This window comes from Momordica charantia (genome assembly GCF_013281855.1).
Source record: "Momordica charantia cultivar OHB3-1 chromosome 5 unlocalized genomic scaffold, Mcharantia_2.0 BLBB01000005.1, whole genome shotgun sequence".
Lineage (NCBI taxonomy): Eukaryota > Viridiplantae > Streptophyta > Magnoliopsida > Cucurbitales > Cucurbitaceae > Momordica > Momordica charantia.
Genome location: NW_028275163.1, coordinates 7,826,016 through 7,842,664, shown reverse-complemented (window position 1 = coordinate 7,842,664; position 16,649 = coordinate 7,826,016). Strand labels below are relative to the sequence as shown.

Below are 16,649 nucleotides of genomic sequence, written 5' to 3'. Positions count from 1 at the left end.
TAAATTTAGTTAGGGATAAAAGTGTTCAAAAGTATTCTTTAGTACAACAAGTGGAGATAGAGGGATTCGAACTCATGACTTTAAAGGGATTCGAGTTCATGACTTCTTGGTCAAAGTCAGGTATCAATTACGTTAAACTATGTTACTATGCTCATGTTGGTCAAAGAATATTATTAAAATAATTTTTAACATTAAATATAAATAATATATTAATTATTATTAATAGAATTTATACAATTTTATTTTATTCATAATTAAAATTAATTTTATGCAATTTTTTTGTTTTTGTAAAAATTAATTAATGTTTTACACTAACCTATCTATTAATGGAAAAATAAAAGATATATTATAGAACTAATAATAATTTTTAAACTTTCATTAAAATAACACTATAATATTATAAAATTTTATGAAGATTTATTAAAAATTATAATAGAATCTTATAATTAAAAAAGTGGGAATATTTCATTTGTATTAAGCACTTTTGTCTATTATTCATCTCGGTGACTTACTTTAAAAATATTTATAATTATATATTTATATTATTGTTATTAGGAAATAAGATAAAATAATTTTAAAAACATGCTGAATTTATTATAAAATTTGAATTTATGGAACATTGAGTTAATAAATTTCAAAGCAAATACAAATATTAAAAAAAAATAATATTAATTATAAAAACTTATGAAAAAATAATAGGTAAAAAAACAAAACAAAAAACAAAAAGTCTACGTATATACAAGTTTGTTGAAGTAGAATTTATCCCACCATAGAAAATAAAGATCTTTGTTAAACAACATCAAAATTAAATTGTATCATCTCAAACTAGATTTGAGATATAGATTTGACTAATCTGATGCAACTTAAACGTGTCACATATGTTGTTTTTTTTTTCTTTTTTTTTTGAAGATAAAACGGAATAGAGGAAAAGGAAAGGAGTAACAAAACATGAAATTAATGCCCATCAAAGAGCAGGTGCGAGACGTCTTCTTGCACGGGTCTCTCCAAGCTCGCTGGCGTCTCTTCCCTCCACACTCCTTCCACATTCTCTTCCACTGCTAGCTTCGCCGTTGTGTGCGCCACCTTATTGTCATTTCTAAGGCAGTGAGTAAAACACGCCTCCCTTAAACTCCTTGCTAGGGTTTTGATTTCATGGTCAATCAAACCTAATTGAGAGCGATCTTCCTTCTTTGAGTGAAGCAGGGAGAAAACGATAACGGAATCGGTCTCATTAATCAATTCGGTGAAACCCATCTCGATTGTCATGCTCAAACTGTCACGCATGGCCAAAGCCTCAGCCTCATCAACAGTGAACGATCCATGCCTACACTGCAGAAAGGTCATGTACACAGCATCCTCTTTGTCTCTAATTACTGTTCCCATACCAATTCGTCTTCCCTCTGTTCTAATAGCTGCATATGAATTTAATTTCAGTTGGAAACCAGTTGGTGGATTCCATTGATTTTCTCTAATTCGAAGGGTCCTCCCAAGTACGCTCCTTTGCCCTTTCTCTTTTTCCTCTGCATAACACATGTTAAATTGGTTCACATAGCGTTGAACCCACTCCCATAATAGGTCCCCTTCCTCCGGAAGGCTGTAATTAGACTGCCCACCCATAACCATCTTATTTCGAGAGCTCCAAATCGCCACATCATTGTAAAAAACAAATCAAAATCACCTCTTCCTAGATTATCTTGTCCCCACCATAGCAAGTCAGGGAGATTGGAACTAGATTTCGGCCAATCCAAATAAAAATAAGGGGTAAACCGCCATAGAGACTTGCTCTGTGTGCAAATCCACAACGCATGGAAAATATCTTCTCTACCCTCTCCACATCTTCTGCACCTTCCATTAATTAGAATTCTACGTTTGCAATGCAAATTTTCCCTAGTTGGGAGAAAATTCTTGTAAACTTTCCACCCAAAAATCTTGATCTTATTGGGTACCCTAGAGCTCCACAACCACTTCCACCAACCCTCAGATCTTGTTGTCTTAGATTGGCCCTGTCTCGGTTTCCTTGAGTTTGTTACATGGTAGCCGCTTTTCATTGAGAAAACACCATCTTTAGAGAAATTCCAGTCAATCTGATCCGATTGGTTGCTTCAGGGTAAAGGAATATCAAGGATCCTATTCGCTTCCTCTTCTTCAAACAGATCACGAATTAAAACTTCCTTCCAGTGACCTCCTGCTTCAATTAACTCAGCCACATACAATGCACTATTGACATCTCCCCTTCGTTTAACATTTAGTCCTATATTTAGAGGAATCCATTGATCACTGTCAATCCAGATACTCTCTCCATTTCCAACTCGCCATCCCGTCCCTTTAGTTAATAGTTCTTTCTCCCATATTAAGCTCCGCCACATATACGAGACATTCTTTTTACTTGTTGCTTCAAAAAACGAGGAGTGATGGAAGTACTTGCTTTTCAAAACTTTTTCCAAAAGGGAATTGGGTTTTGTTATGATCTTCCACCCTTGCTTTGCTAATGGAGATTGGTTAAAACATTCCAAATCCCTAGAGCCAAGACCCCCTGAACTTTTGGGATACAAATATTTTCCCATTTGGCCCAATGTATCTTCTTTTCCTCATCATCTCCTCCCCACTAGAATCTAGCCATCAATTTATTGCATTCCGGTAGAACTCCCTTAGAGAGCCTGAAACAAGACATGGAGTAAGATGGAATAGCTTGGATGACTACCTTCAAGAGAATTTCCTTGCCCCCAATGGAGAAAAGCTTGTCCTTCCAACTTTGCAAATGTTTCCAGATTCGATCCTTTATGAAACTGAAGGAGGATATCTTCTTATGAGAAAGCGAGGAGGGAAGACCCAAATACCTTTCATGACACGATACTTCTTGGATCTCCAAAGCCCTTGTAATGTACTGTTTAGTGGATTGGCTAGTGTTAGGACTAAAATAGGCTGCTGACTTACTAAAATTAATCTCCTAATCGGAAAGCCTTGAGTACAGATCCAAAGCTTTTGCAATAGCCTATGCTTCATCTTTATTTGCTTTTGTAAAATGGAAACTATCATCGGTGAAAAACAAATGAGAATTGGGGGGGGCTAGCGCGTGCTATTTTGATTCCCGTGATCTTTTTTCCATCTTCCAGACCTGAAAGGATCATATAGAGAGTCATTCTGCACATATAAGAAAAAGATAAGGAGAAATTGGGTCTCCTTGTCTTAACACCCGTTGGGGAAACAAGAGCCCTTTACACTCTCCATTAATTATAAAAGAATAAGAAACAGAAGAGATACATCTCATAACAAGATTTAAAAAAGATGGGTCAAAACCCAATGCTTGCATAATTTTCCAAATAAAGCTCCACTCCACCTAATCATAGGCTTTGCTCATGTCCAATTTAAGAGCCATCCAACCCGTCTTCCCTATTCGTCTAGACTTCAAGCTGTGCACACATTCATATCCCAACATAGCATTATCAGTAATACTCCGCCCAGGGACGAAAGCACTCTGATAAGATGAAATAATGTCATCTAGACTAGCTTCACACGGTTTGCAATAGTTTTGGAGATAATCTTGTATATGACTGTACAGAGGCTAATGGGACGATACTCAGCAACATGTTTCAGACCTTTTTTCTTAGGAATAAGAACAATCCCTATGTGATTTAAATGACCCACCTCTCCTCCATGATTTAGGATATGCAAACAAACTCTTGATACTTCATTTTTCATCGTCCCCCAACATTTCTGGAAGAATAAAGCTGGTAAACCATCCACTCTTGGGGCTTTAGTTGGATTCATCTGATTTAAGGCTTGAAGTACCTCCTCCTCAGAGTATGGAGCACAAAGTTTCTGGTTCATTTGTCCAAAAACTCGGGCTGGAATATTTTGGAAGAAAGCCCTCATATCATCTTCCTCACTCTGGCCATTGGTAGAAAAAAGGTTATGAAAATAATCATGTACGACTTGAGTAATATCTGCTTCCTCCTCTCTCTATCCTCCATCTTTGTCAAAAATGCCTTCAATTCTATTTTTCTTTCTCCGCTGAGACGCCTTCAGATGGAACTAGGCCGTATTCTTATCCCCCCATTTCATCCAGTCAACTCAGACCCTTTGTTTCCAATAAATTTCTTCTTCAACCATCACATTTTCCAGCATTCTACTTGCTGCTCCTACCCCTTTATTCGTGTCAATAGCTCTCTGATACTCTGCTTTGGCCTTTCTAATTTTCTCCTCATAATTTTCCTTTTTCGATCGCCCCCAATTCTCTATACTCTTTGAGCAGAAGGCCACACAACGCTGGAAATCTTCCACGATGGTGTCATTACTCAACTGTGGCCGCCATCCTTCTTTGACAATATTTTCAAACTCTTCATGTTGAAGTCACACTTCCTCAAACCTGAATCTTCTTTCCTGAGGCTTTCTCTGATTAGTATAACTCTTACGAACCACAATCTCAAGAGGGCAATGATCAAAAGAAGTGAAATCTAAGTGCTTAACCCTGGACAGAGGAAAAATCTGATAGAACTGTGAACTACAAACACAGCTATCAAGCCTCTCCTTAACTACCACCACATCTTCCCTCTTCTTGATCCACGTGTACGGTTTCTTGAAATAACCCATATCCATCAGTTTGCAATCATTCAAAGCCTTGCGAAAATTATTTAATAGCCTGTTTGGCTTCTCATGACCTCCCATCTTTTCTGAGTTAAACAGAATTTCATTAAAATCCCCACACAACATCCAAGGGATGTCGGTCCTATCATTTAGCCTTCTGATAAGCTCCCACGAATTCTTCATCTTTTGTAGAATCAGGGTCCCCATAAAAGCTTAATAGTCTCCATTGTACCCCATTCTCCTTTATTATGCTATCTATATGAAATGAATTATAGGACAGAATGGACAGATCTATCTCTTCCTTCCACAAAAGACACAAACCACCACTATTCCCCCAAGCACCAACAGATAATCCATTTTCGAAGCCAAGCTTTAATTGCCGCTCTTTACATTTTAACTCAGATAACTTAGTTTCCATAATAAAGATCACCTGAGGCTTGATTTCTTGCACCAATTTGTGCAAGGTTTGGAATGCTTGTGGGTTGCCCAGACCACGAACATTCCAGCTTAAGATTTTCATAACGCTCGACGCCCCTGAGCATCAGGGGTCGTCGCTGTGTCATTGCCATAAGTCGCCTCTGAAGTTATCTTGGTTTTCTTTTTCAGCTCGTCATCATCTTCTCTCCCCAAAGGGCTAACTTGGGCATAAGCACGCTTACTCAGATTGATAGTCTCATTAGTTTCAGTGATAAATCCCTTTTCCCGTGGCAAACCTTTTCCAACATCTTTTCTGTGTAAAGTCCACTGCCTTCTTGCTTTGACTAGGGGCCACCCCCCAATGCTAATATTCTCATCCTTTCCTTCTTTATTTGGAAGGGTAGTACAGTCATAAAATTCTGTAATTAATGTACAATCCATCCCAATCGGGTCCCCCATATTTTCTGCTCCCTTTTGAAAAATTCCTTCCATATCATGATTGTTTTGTAACGGGCTTGGAGAATTGAAATTGCCATTAATGGCCTGATCAAGATCCACCAAATCTGCCCCTCCTCCCTTATTTGTAACATACGGTTGGTGCTGAATTTCCGCTTGACCGAAATCTGAGGGTTCTCTGGTCGTCCTCTCCGGTGATGGGTTAAGATTCTCCTCCTCGTCATCCACATTTGTGTGGAAATTGTCTCCTCTACCATAAGAGTGCCTTCCCCCCTCTGCCTCTCCGAAAATTTCTACTCCTCTCTCTTTCTTCTTTCCATCTATTATCAGCTTTGTCTCTTCGTTCTTGGTATTTTCCCCCTCCCACCCGAAGCCAAGGGCCATAGAAAAGAGAAGAGTCATCCTCCACCACCTGCCAATCATGACATTCTTTCTTGTTATGCCCTATTTTGCCACAACAGTAGCAAAAATCAGGTAATTTTTCATATTGGATGAGAATCCATAAAGGCTCTAACCTTCCTTCAATCTTAGCTCTCACTCTACGGTGCAGGGGTACTGTTACATCAATCTTTATTCGCACTCTTGCAAACTTTCCCCAATACTTTCCGCTAGCATTCTGATCAACCTCGATCGCCTCTCCTACTCTTGCAAACTCTCCTATCTCCAAGATAAATTTTTTAGTCATACACATCAGTGGCAGAATACACAAATGAATCCAAAATGTAGCATATTTAGAACTCAAATCTTTTGGTTGGCACACTCCATTTGGACTCTCTAGGAGCAGTAATGCCTTGTAAAAAAACCAAGGCCCATTGTTCAGAATTCTCTTCTTTTCCACCATACTCCCAAACTGAATCATGAATAGGTTCTCCCCTATGCAATCAATTATCGTATTTTTATCAACTTTCCAAATGTTCTTCATCCCTAATCGGAATGCTTCAATGTTGATCAATTTACTAAGACAGAGTTTCCCAACAACACATAAAGCCAAAATATCTTCAGCTTTTGAATCCATCATATAACTAAAATCTTCCACTGAAGTTAGCTTCATATTTTCCCATTGTAGGGATAGCTCGTCCAGATTCATCTCAGCCCGAATATCCTCCAGAAAAGCTCCAGCAGCACTACCCCTTACTTGCACCACAACAAGAAAGCCCCTTGGAACTTACACAGTGGTAAGGAAAACTGCTCTCAGAGACATCGAGAGAAAAACTACTCTCTTCTAGTTTTCAAGGCTATGTCACATATGTTTTGAGCTACTTCAATTTAAAGTTTAAAGAGACTTGAGAGCAATTGATTGAGAGACTAATAATAAAAATAATGAAGTTCAAATGTTAGTGGAGATATCGGGGAAGAAAACATCATTTTATAATAGAGGTTGAAAAAAAATTACAAAACTTTTTAAATTTCATAACTTATAAAATTTCGTAACTTATAAAATTATAATATTAATTAAAAGTAAAGGAAAAATCTTTACCTCTCATGTATTTATTATCGTTATTAATTCATTCATTAATTTACTACTTATGAATAATTATAATTGTTAATGACGTATTTTGTAAATTTAAAATTTGACAAGGGATACAATAGTCTTCAAATATTTATATAAAAAAAAAACTTTGTCATAGATGGTAGATTATTGATCTAAAATTTTGAAATTCTATTATTAATTACTATTAGTGAAAATTATTAAATTGTTCCTAAATTAAATATACTTAAAAAAATAATAACAAATTTTTAGTATTCCAACTTTTTAAATTTCATAATTGTTAGAATTGATAATTAATTTATTATTTATTATTGATAATTAATGAATTTATTTACTATTTAATATTAATTTTATATGACATGTTTCTGGAATTTATAAATTGAAGAAATGTATAGCCTAAAATATTTTTTCAAGATCCTCACTTTTTAACGTATTATAGATATTATAGATGTTGAACTTTTTAACACTATTTAATTAATTAAATATTTTTGGAGTATTAACTTATATGATTTTTTTTTCAACCATACAAATATGAACTTGTAACTAATCTACGTTTTAAACAAATATTCTAAATACAATTTCTCAAAATAAAAATATTATATATAAAAAATATACTAGTTGTAAAAAAAAAAAGATAATAGTAAAAAAAAATCCTAACTATACACTCATATTTTAGAGTATATGTGCTCACTATGGAACGGTAATGTTGCAAGCATAGTGTTTGAAATATATAAATTCAACAAGCGTATCCTTTCCAACTTGATGAATGTACATCTCTTGTAACTTGATAAATATTCCACCAACATCTTGAGATGTTCTCGAGATTGAATAATATTTGAAAGATATTCTGAATGAACTAAAAGTAAAGAAGTATGTAAAACTCTCTCGGGTAAAAAAACATGGTAGAAGAAAATCTAGTTTTATAGTAGTAGAAGATAAAAAGTTACAAAGATTTTTGAAATGGTAAAACTCTTAAAATTATAGAATGAATTATGATTAAAGAAAAAAAATTAATTTTATGTTGTTGGACTTTTTTTTTTTTTTTTTGCATTTTGAGATTTTAAATTTTATACATTTATTAGTATTATTATTAATAATTAATAATTAATTTAATATTATAATAATATATTAATGACATGATTTGTAAACTGGTAAATTTAGTAAGAAACAAAAACGTTCAAAAATGTCTTTTTAATACAATATAGGTAGAGGGATTTGAACTCGTTCCTTTAGAAGATTCGAGTTCATGACCTTTTGGTCAGGTGCCAATTATCGCTGATTTATGTTGCTATGTTTATATTGATCAGAGTTAGATACCAATACGTGGAACAAATGTCTAAAAATATTTTTCCTAAGTCATCTATTTTTAATATAGATATAGATATGTAATAGCAATTTGTAATTATTATTTCATATTTGCCCTCGCCAGTCACCGCACAACACAACAGTTTGGGTTGTCGATGTCCGCTGACCTGGCACATAAAAAAGCTCGTAACTACCAATCTCTCTTCTGGCCCCGTGTCACGCGTGTATCATAAAATATTCTAAAAATCAATTTTCTCTACCCAAAACGCCCTTCATTTCCGTTGATATTATGCCGCCTGCGTAAGGGTAATTTCGTCATGAACTGGCAAAATACTTTTGGTCTTCCTCCAACGGTCCAAACTTTGACCATCTCTCTCTCTCTCGATTAAATTATTAAAGAAAAAAAAAAGAGGGAGAAGAAAAGAAAAGGTTCGCTGTGTAAAGAAATGCTCGTTTCGTTTTCGTTTTCGTTTTGTTCCATTGGAGCACGCAGATGACTCCTTCAATTCTGCTCGACTTTGAATTGAGGCCCCAGATGATGATCGCCATGGCGCTCGATTTCCTCCTCCCCTCCTGGTTTGAGATCAAGATCACTCTCGCCACTTCCCTCTTTGTGATTCTCGCTTACTGGTTTTTCGCCTATCGGAGTGGGTTCTTCGATGCTGATCGCTCTGCCGTTGACAATTCTGGGGATGCTATTCACGCTAAGGACAAGGTAGTCGAATGTGCTTTTGTTGCCTCTTCGCCTTGATCGCATAACAAGTTTAAATTTATGTTTTCCTATACGGTTATTTCAATTCATGATGTTAATCATTTAGTAGCCGGGTGTCCGAACTGGATTTTAAAGGCCAATTATAGTGGCTCTGTTGGGAATTCATTCCTTTGTTAATTAACTAGTGCTCGATACGATTTTGCAAGTTCAGTCAAAGGGTCTACACGCAAAGAGGTGGGTTGGGACCTCCGGGGAGAGGGGCAGGGGAGTTTGTTTGCTTACGAAGCCTAGTTTTTCATTTGATGTATTTCTCAATGGTGATGAAAAATGTTTGCATGCAGTTTGTTCTTTTCTGCGATTTTTGGGGTTTACTATGATATTTTCTGTTGATAAAATTGCAATAAACTATGGTATTATAATGAATTCTACTACTAAAAGAGTGACACTAGTTCCTGTTTTTATTTAGTAAGTAAAGTTTCCACTTTTCTGGTGTAATGTGAAACTGATAAAAGGTAAGCTTTTAGCTGCTGTGTTGCTATGTGATATTGCTTGTGGTAGAGAATGCTAGATAGATTGCTACATTGCTTTTTCATGGAGTAATATGTAATGTGACTCTTTTGACGTGCAGTTTTGCAATTATTTTGTAGATTCCCTCTGGCCATTTAAGAGACCTTCCAACTAATTCTGCTTATCTAATTAAGGTATGCTTGTCATCGAATGGTTTGTCATGTTCTTATTCTGTGGATGAAGAATGGCATTGCATATGTCGAATGTTCATATCAGATTTTGTACTTTTGGCCTCAATTAAATTTTGCAGCTTCTTTTTTGTCAATTTCATTTAGACGATGCGTTTGGTTTTTCAGTTGGAATTGTTGGCTGCCAAGAATCTTATTGCTGCAAACTTAAATGGCACTTCTGATCCTTATGCTATCATTACCTGTGGTACAGAAAAGCGCTTCAGGTTATTTTCATGTTTATCCCTTTCTGGAATTTTAATATTTGAGAATGAGAATGGTCGATGGTTTAGTGGGGATGTGTGCCCTACTTGATTGATGGATGAAAAAAGCAGTTCTCTCATCTGGGCCTGATTTGATAAATAAAGAACGTTTTGATGAATGATTACATTTTTATTAAGATGACAAAAGTGAAGTTAAAAGGACAGCAGCCTCCTTTTTATACAAGTAGGAAGGCTGGAAATTTAGATACTTAAAGACTAACAGTCACGGTAACAAGTTACCGGCTGGTCAAAGCTAAACTAGTAAACTTAAAATAAATTACCATAAGGTAAAACAAGATCTAGATAACACCCAAGATTCTAAAGAAAGGGCAAGGATGTTTGACATTTGATGCTCCCACTTAAAAAAAGCTCGTCCATGAGTTTAGCTTACCAAAGAAAACCCACGTGGAGCAAAATATGGAAAAATATCGCGACATTAAATGTGGAACTAATCTTCATGTTGGGGGAATATCAACTCGATAAGCTTATTGCCACAGCGTTCCAGAATGGAAAAGGGGCCTATCTTCTAGCTTGTAAGTTCGTTGTGCATACCGGAAGGTAATCTTGATTTGCGAAGGTGAACCATCAACAATCCTCCAATCTTGAACTCTTTGTCTCTGCGATGGTTGTCAGCATGCTCCTTATATTGAGAGCTAGCTTCTTCTAGATGTTTTCTGACTTCCTTGTGCAAGGCTTGAATGTGTTCCACTATGGTTTTGGCCTTATTACTAAGATCAAGAGAAGATGGAATAGATGTAAGATTAATACATATTCTAGGTGAACGACTATACACTATTTCAAATGGTGACTTCCCTTTAGAATGATTCCTCATGTGGTTGTAGGAAAATTTTGCTTGTGCTAAAGAAAGATTCTATTGCCTAGGTTTGTCCTCACTCGAGTAACGAATTAGATTTCCAAGAGTTCTATGAGTGACCTCCATTTGGCCGTCATTTTGTGGATGGCTTGTAATGCTAAATAATAAACTTGTACCAAAACGTTTCCACAAAGACTTCAAAAAAGAAAAAAAAACTCATGATTTTAACATCATGGTTGGAAACTATGGATTTAGGAATTCCATGAAGTCAACAATCTCATGGAAAAACAGATGAGCAACATTGAGTGCATCAGAAGTCTTTTTACAAGGTAAAAAGTGTGGCATTTTACTAAAACTATCCAACACAACCAAAACAGAGTCACATCCACGTTGAGTTCTAGGAAGACCAAGAATAAAATCTATTGATAAGTCTTCTCAAATAGAATTAGGTATTGGGAGTGGAGTGTAAAGACCCGTATTTCGATTAGGCCCTTAAGAAGTTCGGCAAATAAAACAACGTTTAATGAAATTAACAATATCCTTTTTTATATGAGGCCAAAATAATTGAGAGGAAAGAGCTTCAAAAGTTTTATCTCGGCCAAAGTGACTAGAAAACCCACACAAATGTAACTCTTTTAAAAGAGATTCTCGAAGAGACGTGTCAGGTATACAAAGTGTGTCACTTTTAAAAAGTAAACCATCAAAGATATGGAAATCAGAACGAGGTAGATAGTTCAAACATTTGGATCAAATATCTTTATAAGGGTTTGGGTGAGCTTCGGGTTTTAGATTAAAGGTAGTGACTGAGGCATTTTCTTTTCAGTTTGTTGAGTCCTCATTGGCTTCATGGATCTTCCCTTGTAATTTTCTCAAGAAGACATCGTTTCTTCCCTTAAGTTCATCTCAAACTTATCTCTCTCTCAATAAAGAAGCTGAACAATAACATGGGAAACAGTCAAATCCCAAACCCACAAGATATTGAAGATCAAAAACAGTCTCCTCCAACAATCTGCCGCGTAGGTGCAAGCTATAAACACGTCTTTGGGATTCTTCTTCTCTGTGACATAATAAACATATGGACGGTTGCATTAATTCAAAAGAAAATGCCTTATATGTTAATGCAGCTGTCCACATGTTTATTGTGTCATAGAGAAGAAGAATCCCAAAGACGTGTTTGTAGCTTGCACCTATGCGGCAGATTGTTGGAGGAGACTGTTTTTGATCTTCAATATCTCGTGGGTTTGGGATTTGACTATTTCCCATGTTATTCTTCAGCTTCTTTACGGTTTGCGCGGTCCTTCAAAAGCCAACCTCTTATGGGTTCATGGTTTTAAAGCTCTCATCTATGAACTATGGTTCAAAAGGAATCAAAGAGTCTTCGAAAGCAAAAGTCGTTCCTCAGTGGATTGTTTTTCAATAGCTAAGTTCAAGGCTTCACAATGGTGCGTTCGTTCCGATCTATTCTCCTCCTATTCTCCTAGCATGTTATGTATGAATTGGGAGGCATTTATAACTCCCTAGTTGTGACTCTTCTCTTTCTCTTTGTTGTTTTTACTTACAGCTTTCAGTCTTATTTTTATTCACTCCATTTGGAGTTTGTATCCTTGAACAATTCTGTTCCTTTTCATTAAATCAATGAAAAGTTCGTATCTTGTTCAAAAAGGAAAATTGGATGCTTATTTATCCTTTCTTAAGTTCGAGCTTGTCAATATTCGCAAAGAAAAGAGCTTTTTTTTTTGAAGCACACTCTATAAGAAAGATGGAGATTCAAGCTGAGTGCAAAAGAAAGTTTGCTCAAGGTATTAGAATTATTCGGGCCAAATATTCTCAAAAGTTTAAAGAGTTGTTTCCAAATGATAAAGATGTCCTCGACAATGTTATTGTTGTTCAAGGTTCCTGAAGCTTCTTTTTGTGGTTCATTGCTTTTGGGAGGCTCTATTCGAAAGTTTTTGTTTTGGTCTTTATGTCATTTTATCTGGCAGCAATTTTGCCTCATGTCTTTTTTCTTTTTTCACTCCCTTTGGGAGTTTATATCTTTTGAACATTTTTTTCCTTTTCATTAATCAATGAGAAGTTTGTATCTCGTTCAAAAGAAAAAAAAGATTAAAGGTAGTGACTAGTTTTTTTAGAACAACATTCTCACTATTAGCATTTCTTTTAGAGTTCAAACCATCCAAACCTTTATTGTTGGTTGTGTTCTTGGTTGCCGTTCTTGATTCTTGATTTTCATACTTCTTGTTCTGTACATTGGAAACCGAAGAACTTCCTTGGAAGAATGTTTTGTTGGCTTCAGAAGATTATTTCTTTTGGTTATTTGGTTGTCTTTCCTAGTTGTTCCTTCTTTGGTATGTCTTCAATGGTTTATCAACATCTTATTGTTTCAAACTTAGTAGCTAAGGTAATGGCATTCAAAAGGTAGACTAAGGGGTGAAGATTTACAATTTCTTTTATATAATTTCTTAGACCATTGACAAACCTAGAGTCGTTGCTGTTCGCTCTCCGGTAGGTTGTGTTTTGCTCCCAAACAGTGGAATTATTTGGTTTAATCGATCATGGCACGCCTCCTTGCTTGCACTGATGATATTTGTTATAAAGAATTTGTTGATAGTTAAGAGGAAGAAACCTTTTCTTCACTGGGCGGAGCATCTTGGGCCATTTCTTGATTGGTTGTTTACCATAGAATCTTCAATTGTTTTGATGTTGTTCCCACCATGCTGAGGGTGCCACTTTGAAGTCTAAAAGCCACTGGCTTTACCTTATTTTCTTTGGGAGTAGTAGCATATTCAAAGAAATTTTGCACGCAATCTAAGAATCTTTCAACATCCGTTCTTCCATTAAAGCTAGGAAGATCAACCTTCATCTTGATTTTCTTGAATAACTGAGTCATGGTTGTCTTCTTGGTATGTTTTATTTTCCAAGGATCTATTTTGTCCTTACTTACAACTGTTACTTCTTTCCTTTTTTTTTTTTTTTTTTTCTTTTTGGAACCTAGAACATGTTCTCTTAGCCACCTGCTTTCTAATTTTGCTTCATTCACCTCTTGTGTACCAGGTGGCTTGCCATGTCAAAATGTACTTTGTGAATAAACTTTTCCAGAGTTCAAATGTTTTAACACTGCATTTCTACTTTGTTCTCATACTCATTGAAATTCTATAAGATGGATGTGCATTCGGGATTCCCGTTTTTTGTGCCAAATTGGAGCCCTTATCGGGTTTTTATAAAAACTTTTGTACTTGTCTACTATCAAGATTGTGTGCCATTTTATATCGCTTCCATGTCCTTCAATGCTTGAACTAAAATACTTCTTGCTTGGTGCAGTTCAATGATTCCTGGCTCACGGAATCCCATGTGGGGAGAGGAGTTCAATTTTTCCGTTGATGAGCTTCCTGTACAGGTATCTTTGCTGCATTTAGAATATAGAGATATTATCATCATTCTTAGGATCTGGAGAAATGTTTTGGTTGGATCCGTCTGAGAGATCTATATTCTAGCAGAAAGTGAGAGAAGTTTGAGAGAAGCACTCCATATTATTCCATATAATAGAGCTACACACGTGTGTATGTATATATAATCCTAACCTAAAAGAATGTAAAACTACATAAAAGGGGCAAATCCTTTGTGCATTTTCATGATCAATTTGAATAACTTCCGATCACTTTTTTTCTTTAATTAAACTAACCAAAACTAATTACAATTAATTTAATTTAAATTTAAATTGAATAGTTTAATTTGAAATAACTTAATTAGAATTCAAGTTCTTTTAGAATTTTAATTGATTGTACTTAATTGGTATATGTTTTTTGAAGTGAACTTTCATTTGCTTCTTTTGTGTGTATGATACTGTTAGAGTATGAATAGGTAAGTATTGAAAATTTTATGAGGATACTAGTAGTGGCATAATTATAATTACTTGAAAAGTTTGTTAGGGTGGAGAGGTTATAAATAGAAGGGAGTTAGGGAGTTTGGGGTAAGCAGGATTTGGAGTATAGTTGTTGTCAGAAAACTGGAGTATTTTATTTTGGGAGAGTCTAGGCCTCTTGAAGTGCTTGGGTATTGTAATTTTCCTTTCATATTTCAATACTATTTTCTATTGATTTCTTATTGCAATTTTTGGTTGCTATCAGCTGCATTCATAACACGATATCTTATATTAAAATGTCCAAGGTACATGTAAACCAACTTATCAATTTTCTAAATGATTTAGCATCTTAATGAAACAAGAAGGAAATTTAGAGTCAATAATGGTTATGAATTTATATGTATTTCACTCTCAAAATTTACTAGTTTTCCTATATTTTTAGTTATATGGATCATTTTTTAAAACTATATCAATAAATAAAATTTTGAACACTTTAGCTTATGTGTCTAATAATTGTTTGGCAAACATCACGAGTATCATACACAAATTAATTAACCAAATTAAAGTAGCTGTGCTTCACAGATGGGGTGACTCCACCATTGAAATTGGTGGCCTGACCTAGGCCCTCTGCACTCTTTGGTAAAACCTGACATGAAGGCCCTGAGTGTAGTTTATATATGTGCATAAATATCCTTTTGTAAATATACAATGAATAATGTGAAAATACAATTTATTTATAATTTCAAATAAATTTATTTAAACGTGCAGATCAACTTATAATAATTTAATACATGTTTCAGAATTTTTATTTAAAACTAACTATTAATAATATAAAAACTATAACCAAGCGCCAATGTTTCGATAAGCTTGGTTTTGCCTGACCCTTCGAACGACAGACTCGAGCTAGTTTAGATCACATTTGTAGTCTTACACATGGTCATGGCTGTCCAATTCCTATATTTAAAGATACCAAATCTGACCCAATTGCCCCTTACTGACCCTGCCCAACCATTTTGCCACCCCCTAGATCTTTTCTACTCTCTGGAACTTTATGAAATGCTAAGGATCTGCTGCATCATAGAGCTAATTAAATGAAATCAGCGTGCATTGCTTCTGTCAAAGCTCAAAGCTGTCTTTGTAATTTACATGCCACTAATATAACTTTTTCTCAACTTATCTAACAGATTAATGTTACAATTTATGATTGGGATATAGTTTGGAAGAGTGCTGTTCTTGGTTCGGTTACTGTTACAGTTGAAAGTGAAGGCCACACTGGTGCTGTGTGGCACACATTGGATAGCCCTTCTGGGCAGGTGCCATAATTTTTTGCTTCTTTCTGTCGTCGTATTTACTTTTTTCTAATATGCATAATGCCCTTTCCCTTATAAGACTGATCAAATCTGTATATGAACTTTTTAGGTTTGTCTCCACATCAAAACTATAAAATTGCCATTCAATGCTGGAAGGTACCTTTTGTACTTTGATCTTCTTTTTTGAATTTTTTTAATATCAAAATTTAAATTGATTAGATTATGTACAAGGACACAAGGAAAAACAAATCATGCTGATAATCTCACGATGACTTTCTCTCCGTACACCTCCCCTCTCCCAACCACCAAACCATACACCACCAAACCATACACCACCAAACCATACACCACCCACCTCTTCCACCCCACCATCGCCGGTAACGATGGAACACCATCCCCGCCTACCCACCTCTCCTATCAAACAAGATGAGTAACTGGAACTACCCAACCCGCAAAGCCAAGATAGAGCGGAAAACATGATAAAGGTTGACTAACATTACAGGGGGAGTCGCGACCGCTTAACGGAAGTTGGAAGGGATGCTACCTATTCCCTTTCTCTTACTTGGGCTTCCATCTACTAGCTTTCATCATCCATCAACCTGCTACTAGACTCCCCACTCACCCATAAGTTCTTTAAAGAACACCCTAGTGATGACTACGTCCTATGGATTGAGAAGCTGAGCAGCAACAGAGGCTACTGGATTGA

The 16,649-nt window shown here is 35.7% G+C and overlaps 1 protein-coding gene across 12 annotated transcripts in view; it reads left to right on the top strand.

Annotated features, from left to right (window-relative positions):
• Positions 1 to 941: 941 nt before the first annotated feature.
• The window catches only part of LOC111025402 (C2 domain-containing protein / GRAM domain-containing protein), a 34,080-nt gene continuing 18,372 nt past the window's right edge, over positions 942 to 16,649 (top strand). For 2 of the 12 annotated variants that reach the window (XM_088124258.1, XM_088124255.1), the window contains exons 1-10: positions 944 to 1,104; positions 1,204 to 1,339; positions 1,435 to 1,490; positions 6,524 to 6,632; positions 8,745 to 8,966; positions 9,611 to 9,664; positions 9,827 to 9,924; positions 14,093 to 14,168; positions 15,818 to 15,946; positions 16,053 to 16,099. In XM_088124258.1, coding sequence (XP_087980384.1) covers positions 1,265 to 1,339; positions 1,435 to 1,490; positions 6,524 to 6,632; positions 8,745 to 8,966; positions 9,611 to 9,664; positions 9,827 to 9,924; positions 14,093 to 14,168; positions 15,818 to 15,946; positions 16,053 to 16,099 — 866 coding nt within the window. In that variant the 5' untranslated portion in view covers positions 944 to 1,104; positions 1,204 to 1,264. Of the gene's footprint in view, positions 1,491 to 6,523; positions 6,633 to 8,375; positions 8,967 to 9,610; positions 9,665 to 9,826; positions 9,925 to 14,092; positions 14,169 to 15,817; positions 15,947 to 16,052; positions 16,100 to 16,649 lie in introns of all 12 variants that reach the window. The other 10 variants (XM_088124260.1, XM_088124256.1, XM_088124261.1 and 7 more) reach the window with 10 other exon arrangements.